The 14,903-nt window shown below is 28.7% G+C and overlaps 1 protein-coding gene across 3 annotated transcripts in view; it reads left to right on the forward strand.

Moving 5' to 3' along the window:
- LOC142331473 (NPC intracellular cholesterol transporter 1 homolog 1b-like) overlaps positions 1-14,903 on the forward strand; it is a 91,384-nt gene that overhangs the window by 68,033 nt on the left and 8,448 nt on the right. For all 3 annotated transcript variants that reach the window (XM_075377411.1, XM_075377412.1, XM_075377413.1), the window contains 5 exons: positions 1,319-1,482; positions 6,963-7,075; positions 7,193-7,341; positions 9,334-9,527; positions 11,955-12,186. In XM_075377411.1, coding sequence (XP_075233526.1) covers positions 1,319-1,482; positions 6,963-7,075; positions 7,193-7,341; positions 9,334-9,527; positions 11,955-12,186 — 852 coding nt within the window. The remainder of the gene's footprint in view (positions 1-1,318; positions 1,483-6,962; positions 7,076-7,192; positions 7,342-9,333; positions 9,528-11,954; positions 12,187-14,903) is intronic.

Here is a 14,903-nt window from a genome sequence, read left to right on the forward strand (position 1 = left end):
ATAATAGGAAAATCTTGTGTATAGGCTTGAATTACAGAAATAAGAATTTTCATTTCTTGTGAAAGATATTTTAGATAATCCAGAAATATGTAAAAATACTTTACCTATCTGCAGACAATGTGAGCGAGTCACTCACTCACATATTCACTCGTTATTCTTCCACTCTAAATATTGTTTGATAATTCTCTCAAGGACACACCATGCTGTTATTGCTTATACTCGGGTATAAACAGTGATGAAAATTTTTCAGAAATATTCAATTATTACTGAGAATTGACATGGTTCCTGAAGAAGGACTTGGATGTGCTAATTTATACAAATATTACAAAATAAATTTTATGTAATAACTTACAACAATGGTGGTTGTCACAATTATGTATGGAGAAGCGCAACATTTTGTGGACATTAATGAAAGTATATTAAAGCAGTTAAGTATATTGGTAAGCAGAAATTATTTTTATTTGTGTTTAGACGCAGAAGTAGATTTATACTGGCAGTTGTCATAAGAAAAAAAAATTATACCTGAAGATAGTTCCTGACAGATCCCTTGGCTAAACAATGAAGCCCATTGAAAATATCATAAAGGAGAGTTGTTCTGTCCTTTATTTAGTCTCAAAATGAGTGCATTGCACTACCACATTGGAAGCTGTCAAATTATTAAAAGTATCTTTCATTTACCTGAACAGTAAATAACATTTACAAACATTGGAAGCTTACAAGAAACCATAAAGTAGGATTAAAAAAGCACAAAGTTGTAGCAAGTCATCATATAGAATCCCATTAGGAGTTCAGGTAGTGATAAAAAATATAAAGCTACTCCTTTAGAGGAATTTAGATAACAATTAAAGACTTCTGATAATACTTAGGTTCAAGTAATAGTGTAAGTAAATGACAAAACCAGTCTTCAATAATTATGTGGAAAAAATACTAGCTGATGATTTAATAATTAAAAGAAGTACTATTTTATTACATATTTAAAAAAAAATTGTTTTTTCTTTTTATAATTCAATAACTTTTAAAAACAGAATGTTTCCTTTTTTACCCGAAGAAAATCTTTTTTATGAAATTTTATCAGAAGCACTCACAATGTTTTGTTTATTTTTATTTTTAATACTATCTTGTAATGGGGGGCTGTGAACTAAATTACACTTTGGCCAATTAGTGTAGTCCAGCATTGAAACTCAAGCGTTCCTGAGACTGAATTGTTAACTGAATGTAATAATAATTATTGATAACATTTGCATACATAAAACTCATTTCGTTTCAATCGATTCATTAATATAGTAATTTAAGGATTATCATATACTGTTATTTTCAGTTCCTTAATGAAGATTTTACGATGGGTGCTCCTGTATATTTTGTACTAAAAAATGGTGTGAATTTAACTCACACAGAGACACAAAATGCTATATGTGGTGGATTATATTGTGACTCAGATTCTCTTGGTACACAAATATATCTTGCATCAAGATTTCCAAATTTGTAAGTTTATAATCTTTACTTCAACTTTTTATGCATAAATATTTTCTACTTTAGAATTCCAGAGTATTTGGTAAAAACAGTTAAATAAAATATTAATCAAAATAAGATAAATCACTAATATGGAACAAAAGTTTTTATTTGGTCTTAAAAAAAAAAGTTATGTTCAGTCTTAATTTAAATAAACAGTTTAATATTTTTTTGAAGAAGTAGTCATCTAGTTAGTTATTTTACTCTCTTGATCAGATTATTTATTAACCCATAAATGCCTAGGGATTAATGCAGTTCTTTTTTCTCAGCGAGCCTTAATTTCAGAGATGGTGTTAATAAAATACGATTTTAAGACGTTGTAAGATTATTAACAGAGGGGACAATCATTACTATTTTAAATATGCCAGTTAGTATGCTTCATTGTAGTGACTTCATGTTGTACTCAAGTTATAATAGAAAATCCATTAAGGTAATGAAATTTCTTTATCACTTATAATTTTTTTCTGCCAAATGTCTTATTACCTTGGTTAGTGTAAAATCATATGACATTTTAGTTTGCAATAATCTAGGTAATTATTTTACAAACTGTAATTAAACACAGCAGGTGCCAAATGGTACCACTAAGTAAGTGCCTACACTGCTAAGTACCACTAAGTAAGTGCCTACACTGCTAATTTAGTCAATGTTGATTTTTTTTAGTTATTTTAGTGTTTTTATTATTTTTAGACCTTTATTTCAAATACTCTTTTATGTCTTTCAATTGTCAAGATAAGAAAGTTAATTAGATATGGCTAGCATAGCTATCATGTCTAATAACAAAAAGAAAGATACTACAGCAACATACCTTGTAAAGTGAATTTTCAAATATTTCTACCATGTCAACATTTAAAAATATCTGGAAAAATCTTTGCTAGATTGTTCACAAAATAAATTTTTTATTATTTTTTTTTATACAAAATAATATGCGTGAAACTGATTTGTAATGGCGGTTTTCAGATCGCTGAACTTGAATGAAATATGGATGATTCTAAAAGAAGATTTTCTTATTCCTCCTGTTGACTCTATATATTTATTGAACCACCTGATCCCACGGTACATTCAGATGAAGATTCAGTTGATTGCAATGGTAAACTGATAAATAAGAGCAAACATCAGCTACTCACTGGAGCTGTTTTTATTGTGATTCGTAGTGAATTGGAGCCAATGAGTCTCTTGGCTTTGTACTTGAATACATACTTGTTATTCAACAGTAATGATTCAGATAGCCCTTCTTGTTCAAGTCATAATAATGATGGAAGTATTGCCTCAACATCCTACCTTCCTAGTAGGCATAAAGCACCACCACCTAAAAAACACAAAACAATTGTTTCAAGAATGTGGATAAACAATGACATATTGGGGCACAACATAGTTTTCCCGCAACGTAATAAGAAATATTTTTGTATTAAGAAATATCACGAAAAGTCTCTATATGATATTATCAAATTATTTTTTGATAATGAGGTCCTAAATATATTGGTAACTGAGACCAGTCATTTTCACAAATAACCCAAATCCTTTCATTAGGATTTGGGTTTTTTTTTTTTACTTCAGGAAGAAGTAAAAGTATTTCTTGGTATATTAATTATGTCTGGCTTATATTGCCAGGAAAACATCAATACTGGGAAATGAATTCTGATATAAGAAATAAACTTGTGTATGGGTCAATGAGAAGAGATTGGTTTCAGTCAATAAATTGCTTTGTTCACTCTATAAACAATGAAGACTGTTGCAAATGAGAAAATGTGGAAATTTCACCCTCTAGTAAATCATTTAAAAAATAGGTTTGTAGGAAGTTTTATAAAAAAACTATCGTAATAATGAATAACAACTCCACATGATGAAAGTGTCACGTACTTAATTCTAAAGAAAGACAATGAGAACACCTAGTGGTGACATATGGCAATTTCAGCTCATGCCTAGCAAGGCAGTATAAGCGCCTTTTCTTTCTTTTCTTGTTTAGCCTCCGGTAACTACCGTTTAGATAATACTTCAGAGGATTAATGAGGATGATATATGAGTGTGAATGAAGTGTAGTCTTGTACATTCTCAGTTCGACCATACCTGAGATGTGTAGTTAATTGAAACCCAACCACCATAGAACACCGGTATCCACGATCTAGTATTCAAATCCGTGTAAAAATAGCTGGCTTTACTAGGACTTGAACGCTGGAACTCTCGACTTCCAAATCAGCTGATTTGGGAAGACGCGTTCACCACTAGACCAACCCGGTGGGTAGTATAAGCGCCTAATGATGCCAAGTGGCACCCGCTGAATTTTCATGCTAATTTTTACATATGGCTTTCAATAAATAATAAATATAAAGACCATTTTTGTAGTGAAAATAACATAATAGAAGGATATTTACAATAAAAAATAAATAAAAATGTTACAAAAAATTAATTCAGGCGTTAATGGTTTAACATGAACAGAATAAATTCACATGTACTATTTTTTAAGATACTCTAGATGTAAAGCAAAAAGAATAAAAGTACACATATACTAATTTGACTGTAAATAATTATTCAATGCTGCTATTATTAAAACAACTTTATTGAATATGATTTTTTTTTATTTCATAGGTTCACAATACAATACCAGTTTTTAAGTTTGAATATATATTTTTAATATATTTTATTTTTTAAAAATAAATCCAAACAGATTTTTAGTTTTTATATATCATGGTCTTTTATTCACAAACAATTTAAACTTATTAATAGCAATTAAAGTTCTGACTTAGGAAGGCAAATTTTTTATAATTGTAAAGTTAGGTGGTAGCAAAGAATTCTGTTTCAAAAATATGATGATGCTTAATATTTAGGGTGTAAAGATGCTTGTCATACTCTTCAAAATAACTGTTTACATATTGTAAGGTAAAGGATAAGACAAATTCTCCTTTCTTTGATAATTTATCATCAATTGCCAATAAAATAAAATCCTGTTTTATCTAAACTGGTAATCACTTTAATCTAAAAAAAAACAATGCAACAAAATTTAATGACTGGATTTATGAAAAGGTGTTTCCATCATTATGGGAATACAATCAGTATTTACCTCTCAACAAAGAAAATAACACTACATAATCACCTAAATTATGTTTACAAATCTCATCTTGTTTGTTATATAATTGCATATGATTATGTAGAAAAGACATGTCAACACTATATTTTATTATCAGATTCTCAAGCTTGTTAAGGTTAACAAATGATTTTGATCAGTACAGCAATTTTTTAGATTTATGCGAAAATCTTTACTTGGAGTTTGTGTCTACGTTTCATACGGTTAAATTATTTCACTTTGTGAACATCAATGAATATTACAAGTTTTTTAATAGTGATACTTTCTATTTTATCACCAACATAACTTCAATTACCTTGCCTTCTGTTTAAGATAAAAACACATTCATTTTAGTCCAAATTTGTATAACTGAATGAAATAAATTTTTTTGTATTAATTTTTCATTGTTGGACCCAGTAAGAACTTAGGCGTTGCTTGCTGCTTTAGTGTGCTATAACTGATAACGAATATAAATATATATATATATGTGATGTAGTCGTACATAAAGTCTTCTTTAAACAGCTGCACTTAAATAACTTTTCATCTGTTAAATATAGAAAAATAAAATTTTAAAAATTCTCCTACCTCAAAACAATCTGTTTTTTTTTTATATGAGACCACCATACCTCAAGCATATAGGGGTCTTACATTCAAACAATTTAAATGGAAAGGATAGAATTGAGATTCCAATTTTAAAGGAAAAACATTTAATTGAAAAAAATTTGGCTTCAATAATTCTAGCTAAAATGGCATCCATTTAATATTTTTCTCAGCTAGTTTCAAATATTGTCTTCAGTACATTTCAAATAGTGATATCAGATAGAAAAATGGAACATTTTTATGTTCTTATACTTTATTGACATTATAACTGATTATATAACTTTACAGTGATATATTAATCCCAATACCTTCATTGTATCTCAGCAGAAACACGTTTTCTTCTCCAAATTTAAATCATCGCTTTTAAAAAAAATACCTGAAAATATAACTTGTCTACAATAGTTGAAAAAAAATTATTAAAATATTAATTAACATATGTCAATAAAATTTATTTAAATTATAATAAAAGTTTATTGAGACTGAATTATTAATAGATTATTTTTTAAATATTATTGTTAATATTATTTAAATATTTGAATATTGTATCATTATTAAAGTGTTTTGTCTCATTTATTAGTGTTTTATATATTTTTATTTTTAATATAAAATAATTTCCTCAATTAGCCTCTTATTTTTTGTATTTTAATATTTTTATGGAATTTTCAATTTTTTTATCTATTTTATATATATATATATATATATTTTTTTTTTGTTAATAATCTAGCCATGCTGATTATTACGATTTTCTCTATTAAAAGCTTTATCTACACTTATCTACAAAACATTATCTACAAGATATATATTTTTTTAATTTAAACAAAATGAAAGATCTATCTTATTGACTTAGATGAAACACACAATAATGGTTTTGTGTGTTCAACAAAATAGGGATTTTTTTAATTTTGGTACGTTAATTTAATTAATAAATCTCTAAAGATGACATATGTAGATAGAAAAATATAAGATAAATAAACAAAATTTTTATTTTCTTCCCTGTTGATTCATTGGACTTGGTCTTTAATTACTGAAAAAGTAATGTTATATTTATAACTTTTTTAAATAAAATTTATATCATAAATAAAAGCTAAGTAAAATTACAATTATCTCTAATTTCCAAATGTTCACTACATGTGATTGACATGAGTAGCCAATAATACTGTTCTGTTCTGCAAGCAATATTTGGCAATACTCGGTTGTGTTGATCATGAATTTGGGCAAGCACCATTGCCTGCCAATTCATATTAAAAAAAATATTAATATTAAATAGATAAGTCAAAAAATTAAAGAGATGAAGAAGAAGAAAATTTCTTTCAGTTGGCAAGTGGCTGCACATGTATTAAATCTACAACTTAAAACACTACAGGAGTAATGAATTTTTAGATTCTCTGCTGAGAGATAAAAAAAAATAATTGGAAGAGTGTAGAATGAAGAACGATATCAAATTTGAATAAAACAGCTTTATAAAAAGGTATTATACCGTGAAACTATTAATATTGGTAAACAGAAAGCATATATTAAAATTTGTCAGCCAGTGAAGGAATGGTTAATTCAAACCTTACATGTAGGTGGTTGTTTGTTATGCAATATATATAAAATTTACCATAATTCGGTTTTTTTCCCCATTAAATTATAACATTAATGTATTAATAATAATGAGCATTTTAGAAGTTATTTTTTATTTTATATATATATAGCCTGATACAAACATGTGCAGCAGTCCAGCACTGCTGAAGTCCCAAACATGGAGAATTATCATATTTTATTTATTTATTTTCATATTTTATTTCATATACAGAACATACATTGCTCGACCGGCATCATCATGGGTTGATGACTATTTAGACTGGTCCACGGTTTCTGGTTGTTGTAAATATTTCTTGAATAACAACACATTTTGTCCACACAACGGTAAGCCAGAATTTTTTAATGTTTCATCAGATTTTTAATATAAATAATTAACTTTGTAATAAATAATTTATTATTAGTTTAATGTTATCAATTATTTAATATTATTTATTGTTACAGTTGAATCTGATGAGTGTTCAGAATGTAATATAACTGTTAATGAATATGGAAGACCAGATGTAAAATCATTCAAGAAATATCTTCCTTATTTTTTAATGGATAACCCAGACATATCTTGCGCAAAAGGTGGCCATGCTGCATACAGCGGGGTAAGTAGTGATAGTAAACATTCTATTAAAAAATTATCCAATTTAAATATAAGGCATATCGGGAAAGTAGGGTACAACAGCTGTAAAATTCTATTGAAATAATTATTTATATAAATCTTTAATTGAAAGTTACTTACTTGTATCTTCATTTTTCGGCAAATTGCTGCCACCTCTGTGCAAGCACTTATTTTATCCTTGAGTTATAGAAGCTGCCGACATCCTTTGAAATTTATTATGACCTTTTATCTGATCATTATTTTTACACTTTTTTTGGTTTAAACAATTAAAAATCACAGGGGATGAGATCTGGGTTACAAGGTGTTTGATCCCACATGTAACAGCTAAGCATTATCACCATGTGGAGCAGACAGGCACCATGTTTTACAATTCTCTTCATTTTGAATTAGTGTTGTTAAGATGTTTCAGTGTTTAACAGTATATGTCAGCTGTAATTGTTTTACCTTAAGGAATTAGATGAATCAGGAGAATATCTTTCCTGCCCAAAAAACCTCAAGTCATAATTTTCTTGGCTGAATTAGTGTTTTGAATATCTTGATCTTGGGAGAATGTGTGTTGTCATTGCAATGATTGCTTCTTCAGTTCAAACATTTGGCGCTGAACCCACATTTCATTTCTATCAGGGTAGAGTAAAGGAACTCATCTTCCTCTGCAAAATATATAAGATAAATGAGTGTAAAACACCTCTTTTTTCTTGTTTTATTAGTTAAAATTTTTGATGGCCAAAGTGAACACGATTCTATATTGGCTCAATTTTTCATCACAATTTCATGAATCATAGTTTTAGGCACTTCAGGAATCATTTAATTCAATTCTGTTATTGACAGACACTAATCTGTACTAATGGTTGGGTTCATTTTTGTGGAGAAAGTCATTGGAGATCAAACTCAGTTTATCATTATTTTGTTCATTATAACACCAGTAGTTCCTTCCAAGAATTTATGGTACAATTTTGTGATATCTTGTTGATTCATTATCACTATAAAAAGCTGAAATTTTTATATGAATCTGCTAGACATTCACCCTTTATGTTTAAAAAAGACAATTAACATCACATTTGGCAAACTTTTAAATTGACACAGTCTCCTCAAAAGTGTGTTGCTTATTACTCAAGCAAAGTCTCTTTTCTCACTGAATAAGGCAACAACATTGACTGACAAAAATGAAAATGTAATCAATACTGTTGACAAATAATTCCCTCACAACCTTGACATACTGCAGTATTACTTTGTTAACAAGCCTTGTTTCTTTAACACTGCACCGTATGAATAAATAAATAAATAAATAATTGTACTCTAGTTGTATTCACAAAAAAGATTTTAGCACTGTTGCAGTTTTACTCTATATATTTTATTCAAGTTGTTCCTAAGCTTGTTTCAAAGTGTTGCTAAGTTATCTATTTATAGTGAAGTTTTCTATAAAATATTGGCCTTTTTTGGACTCATTAGTAATTCTTTATATTGTTGTTCAATTTAGTTTTTTGTCCTGTTTCGTATCATACTGTCTTTTTTTTTCATTTATTGTAGAAAAATAATAAAAGAAAGACAGAATATTCAAGATGTTGCCATGAATTGGCATGCATGTGATTATAGAATATATAATAAAGAATTTATTTTTGAAATTTTTTAGATGAAGTTTTGAAAGTATAAATAAAAATATGATTGCTCTTTTTAATAAAATTTAAAAGAATAAAGTAAAATTATTATTGTTAAAATAATAAAGTTTTAATAATTTTCTGACTGTAAACTTAATTAAATTTTTTCACAAATTATTAAAATTTAAAAATATAGTAAAATTTCTACAATTTGATTACATAAAGTTACAATTTATTCTTAACAAAAAAAAAATTCAATTCTTAACAGTTTTAAAGAGTTATTTAAAAACAGTGTAATGTAAACATAAAAAAATCACTCTTATTAATGAAAAAAGGTAAATAAAATGTAAAGATTAGATTTATGTTTTTAAATGTTGCAGGGAGTTAATTATCTTTTAGATAACAGAGGTACTGCAAACAATGAAGATTCTTATTTCATGGCATTTCACAGTAATTTGAAAACATCTGCAGATTACTACAATGCTTTAAGATCTTCAAGGAAGATAGCTGAGAATATAACCAAAACAATAAGATCTAAACTAAATGATAGTAATGTAGAAGTTTTTGCTTACAGGTATGTATGTATGTTTAACAACCAATAACTGTATGTGTGTATTTATATAAATATATATATATAATACCAATGTATGTGTATAAATTATGCATTATAGTTATTTCAGAATTTGCTCAACGCTGAATTTTTTCTGACCAAATATATTTACTAGGAAAACAAACCTAGCTGCAAATGTATTCAAAGTGTCCATTACATGTTCAATATATTTGAAATACATTCTGTAATTTATCTCTAATAAAATTTTATGTTAGTAATGTATAAATTTTCATTTTATAAATTACCTAGTGTAGAATGCTGCATAAAAATCTGATGGTTTTCATTAGCTTGAAGCTGACTGTACAGGGATGAATAGAAAGGGAAAGGAGTGGGGTTAACTGTCCACACTGACTAATTTTGGTTTTTTCTTGTTTTATTAGTTAACATTTTTGATGGCCAAAGTGAACACGATTCTATATTGGCTCAATTTTTCATCACAATTTCATGAATCATAGTTTTAGGCACTTCAGGAATCATTTAATTCAATTCTGAAAAATGACTTTTCTTACATTTTGATGGTGTAAGGAGTATGAAAATAGCACTTATTTAAAATCGAGCTTCCTTATTTATATATATATATATATAAAAGGAATGTATATATATATATATACAGAGCGTTTCATAATGTTCGTAGGAGTTACAAAAATTCAGTACAAAAAAAGTATTTCACCTACCTAAATGAAAGTTGTACGAGGTGATGCAGGGACTCAAACAGTTTTTGTTAAATCTATAAATGTTCAAATATGTGTTCCTCTGGTGACACAGCACACAACACAAAGGTGTTGCCAAACTTGCTCTTGTCAAACTTGTTCTAATATGTCATTTTCGATAGAGTTGATTGCATTGATTATGCGATCCTTTAGCTCAGCGATATCGTGCGGCATTGGTGGGATAAACACCTTATCTTTCACGTAACCCCAGAGAAAGAAATCACATGGTGTGAGGTCTGGTGATCTTGGTGGCCACAGCATGTGTTGGTCTTCTTCAGACGAACGTCCTATCCAGCGCCGAGGTAATGTTGTGTTAAGGTACTATCGAACCTCGTTATGAAAACGGGCAGGACAACCATCTTGTTAGAAAATGGCATCTTGTTGAGTATGGCATAAGCCATAATTGTAACATATCCAGGTATATCATGCCGGTTACTGTCGATTCCATAAAAAAGAACGGCCCATACACTGCCCCACGAGAGATCGCACAAAGAACGTTTACTTTCGGAGAATCTCAAATGTGTTCCACATAAGCGTGTGAGTTTTCAGTTCCCCAACTCGCTCGTTATGACGGTTTACTTTCAGCAGCTTCACCGCTGAAAATTATCTTGTACATAACCAAAGTACAGAATAAATAAAGTCGGATGACACCTTATTCCACTATAAGGAGCTTATTTCACTATGTAGGAGCGCTTTCGCGATTTACTCACATCATCAGCTGCAAAACATATTCATCTCAAATTATGTTACAAACTTCATAGTTATTATATATTGTAAGTTATATTTTATGAAGTTTGTAATGTAATTTGAGATGAATATATGGATACGTAATTCAGTTGATGATGTGAGTTAATCATGAAAGCGTCCTGGATATATAATGGAATAAGGTAAATCATTCTACTTTATTTATTCTGTACTTTGGTTGATCTAATAAAATAAAATGAAATATATATATAGATGCCTGTGAATAAAGTTTTGGGGGTCGAAAATCGCAAAAACTACTAGATCAATTTCATTGAAATTTAAATATGTTGTAGTAGTATATCTGAAGTAGTGAATGTCAACATTTGATTGATTGAATCATTGTTGAGTTACACTTTATTATGCGGTATCTGTTGTTAGCAATATTAAACCAAATAAAATTAACAAAAGTAAGTCTTCTTGCACAGAACTGTACAAGAATTTTTTTAGATTAAATGATTGATACATCCACATGTATCGTATTGTATATCTAAATTATACTACATAATACAATATGTAGGTTCATTTCCAAGAAAAACAAAATTAGTTATTACAGAAAAATCAAACAATTAACTAATTTTCTTCTTAAAAGGTCATACCCTCTTTATTTACCATTGCAAGAAATTGACTACACACTCCTTTTGGCCAGTATTTCCTCTATAAAATAAATTTTTTTTTGAAAAAAAATTTTGACAAATTTTTAAATTTTGCGAAAAGTGGAAATTGAAATTTTAAAATAATTTTATGCAACAGTTAAATTTAAGAACTGTCAAAAAAGAAAAAGGGGAACAACATAGTTTCTTATGAATTTTATTTTAAATAATTTTAGGTTACATGTTTCCTTTGTAATCCCTATTTCCTCATAAGTCATTAATTGATGATCATTTTAAGAATAAAACTTCTTTTAAAATGTGAAATGTCTTTTGTTTTGTTTTCACAGCATATTTTATGTATTCTACGAACAATATTTAGATATATGGTCCGATACATTAAAATCACTAGGACTATCATTATTAGCAGCATTTATTGTATCATTTTTATTAACTGGGCTTGATATAGTATCATCTTTAATTACAATTGGAACAGTCTGCATGATAACTGTTAATATAGCAAGTCTCATGTATTGGTGGAATATTAGTTTAAATGCTATATCTCTTTTAAATCTGATCGTAGTAAGTATTGATTTTCTTTTGTCAAAAGTGTAGTAATATAGTAATTTGAATTTACTGGACAAATATTTACTTTATTTTAATAAAACAATTGTCATAAGTTAAATTTAAGTATGGATTTTTTTGGTTCCACTTATTATTCATGTTAATTGACAAAACTGTAAGGGTTATAGGCAAACTCTCTCTACATTAACAATCATCCTACACCAAGCTTACTAGCAAAAATAAGAAGAGAAAAGAAGTCCCATTGTCTTCTTGATCTGATAATGCTGTTGCATAGAAATCTAAGGCTATTGATATGGAGTTGATATTCAGCTTTACAACTGAAATCGTTAGAATCTTGTTCATCATATGGCTATATAGTTAACATTATTACTCTTAGAGAAAGTAGCTATGATTAGTGCTTCTTGTACTTCAGATTTTTCACGACACCATACACATGTGAAAAATTGGAATGTTAAGTGATAAATTAATGTCATTTTCTATAATGAGAATTAAAAAATTACATGTACTATTATATTCAGCCAGGCTTTTAACACAAGGATGAATAAAAAATTATCTACACTTTTCGTTCTACAATTTATTTTATACAAAGGTAGGGGTTCAACATTTACATCATTTTACTATATAGTCACCTCCTTTGCCAATGCACTTGGGCCCAAAAGCTTGTGTATTCCTTCCAAGAAGAAGATTTTTGGTTGGTAGCAAAGCCACTTTTGCACTGCCTCCAAAATGTCTAAGTCTGTTGGAAATCAATGATCCCACAAAGCATCCTTAAACAACCAAACAGATGAAAGACAAAGGGTGAAAGACCTGGGCTTTAGAGAGAGTAAGTAGCTCAAAATTCAATTTATTAATGATTTTAACAGTGGGGTGAGCCGTGTAAGGGCAGGCGTTGTCATGCAGCAACACTTCTTCATCAATTGACTTTACAGAAGCTTCATGGATGATTTGATGGCAGAACAATGACTGATGTTCAAAGAAGATGCTTCGTCATTGATGGTAACTTGCCTCTTTGCCAGAATCATTCTCGACCTTGCTGAATCTTATTGTTTGTGGTGGAGGTTAATGGGCCATCCTGCACCCTCTTCATGTGTCACACTTCACCAGTCACTTTTAAGCTTCTCAATCCATGAAAAAACGACATGATAAAGCACTGTCCCATATTTTGGTGAAGGTCTACAATGAATTTCAGCTCCTTTTATATCCTCCAACCAGAGAAATCGGATCAGTGCTTGTTGTTCCTCCTTGATGGAAATAGGAGCAGACATTTTTATCCTGTAATAGTTGGAAGGCAGATTATTTTCTTCCAGCTATTTTGTTGGAATTAACTGGGAACAAATTTCGCACTCATGACCAGTTTCAAAAGTGAAGATAATTTTTTACTCACCCTTGTAAAAAAGTAAAATTATTAGTATCAAACAATACTAATAATTAGTTTTGTTTAATTTTTATTTTTAACAGTATTCATTAATTTTTTTAATTATTAATTTAAACAATAATAATAATTTAAACTGGAAAGAGCAATACTTTCCCAGTTTCATGATTGTAAACAAATAAATCTTAATAAAAGAGTAAACTTCTAGAAATTAAGATTATTTTGACTTAAAATTTTAACTTTTTGTAATCTTTGTTAAGTTTAATGGTAGTATTAAAAATATACTACTATATCTATACATATTTTATATTAATAACATACTGATACAACTTAAAAAAAATAACTCTGTTATTCTATTCTCTCACTCACTGTGTGGGTTTTTTTTATCCAGTTATCTGAAGTCAAAATAGACATGTGATATGGATGGGATGGGAAATGATAAGATGAAGCACAATTAAGCGTTTGAATTATTATCTTAAACAATAGCACTAGCACATTTTTCTGTTAAAATGATCATAGAATTACTTAATCATACAAAATAAATCTAAGTTTCTTTAGTCCCAGATACTACAGCCCTCCCAATCAAAAATAAAAATAAACCTCTTCTAGTGATTTTGTTGGAAATTAAATAATCACATTATTTGAATCAGGAAATGTCTTCCACCTTTGGCTACTAAAGGGATTTTAATATTTTTTCCCCATTGGAAATTAGAGCATGATATCTTAAGACAGTAACTGAGTTTGCACACTCTCCTTTATGCCAAATTTTAGCAACAAAATTATTTCAATATCATTTTATTAAAGTAGTTTGTTATGGTACAGTTGAGAACAAATTTAGGTACAGAATGCCATCTAAATAAATATTTTGACTTGCTGGCATTTAATTGTCTTTTTACATATTTGTTCCAGGGATGAGAATGCTATCGTTTCCTCTCAGTGAGATTATAATGACTCAATGATTACATCCAAATTACTATATAGATTATGATGGGATAAGCAACTCAGAATTGCTTGTTAAGTATAAGGAAAGACTGTAGTCTTTTGTAATCCAAATACACAGCCTTTGTTTAATTGTGATCAGATTGAGACACTAGCTTTATAATGGTAAACAAAAGTGATATTTCTTTTAATTTGGCATCATCGCTGTTTTCAAAATTAGGCCTAAAAAATTAAAAATATACATTAACAATGTAACAAAAATACTTACCCACTGAACAACACATATACTTGGTTGCTTGTAGCTTGGTCTAGTTTTGTTTGTAGTTGTAACTAACTGTATAATGAAACAATTCACATGGTAAAATTAATTAAAAACCAACCAAATAAAAAAAAATAAATTTTA

This window comes from Lycorma delicatula, chromosome 10 (assembly GCF_047948215.1).
Source record: "Lycorma delicatula isolate Av1 chromosome 10, ASM4794821v1, whole genome shotgun sequence".
NCBI classification, from domain to species: domain Eukaryota; kingdom Metazoa; phylum Arthropoda; class Insecta; order Hemiptera; family Fulgoridae; genus Lycorma; species Lycorma delicatula.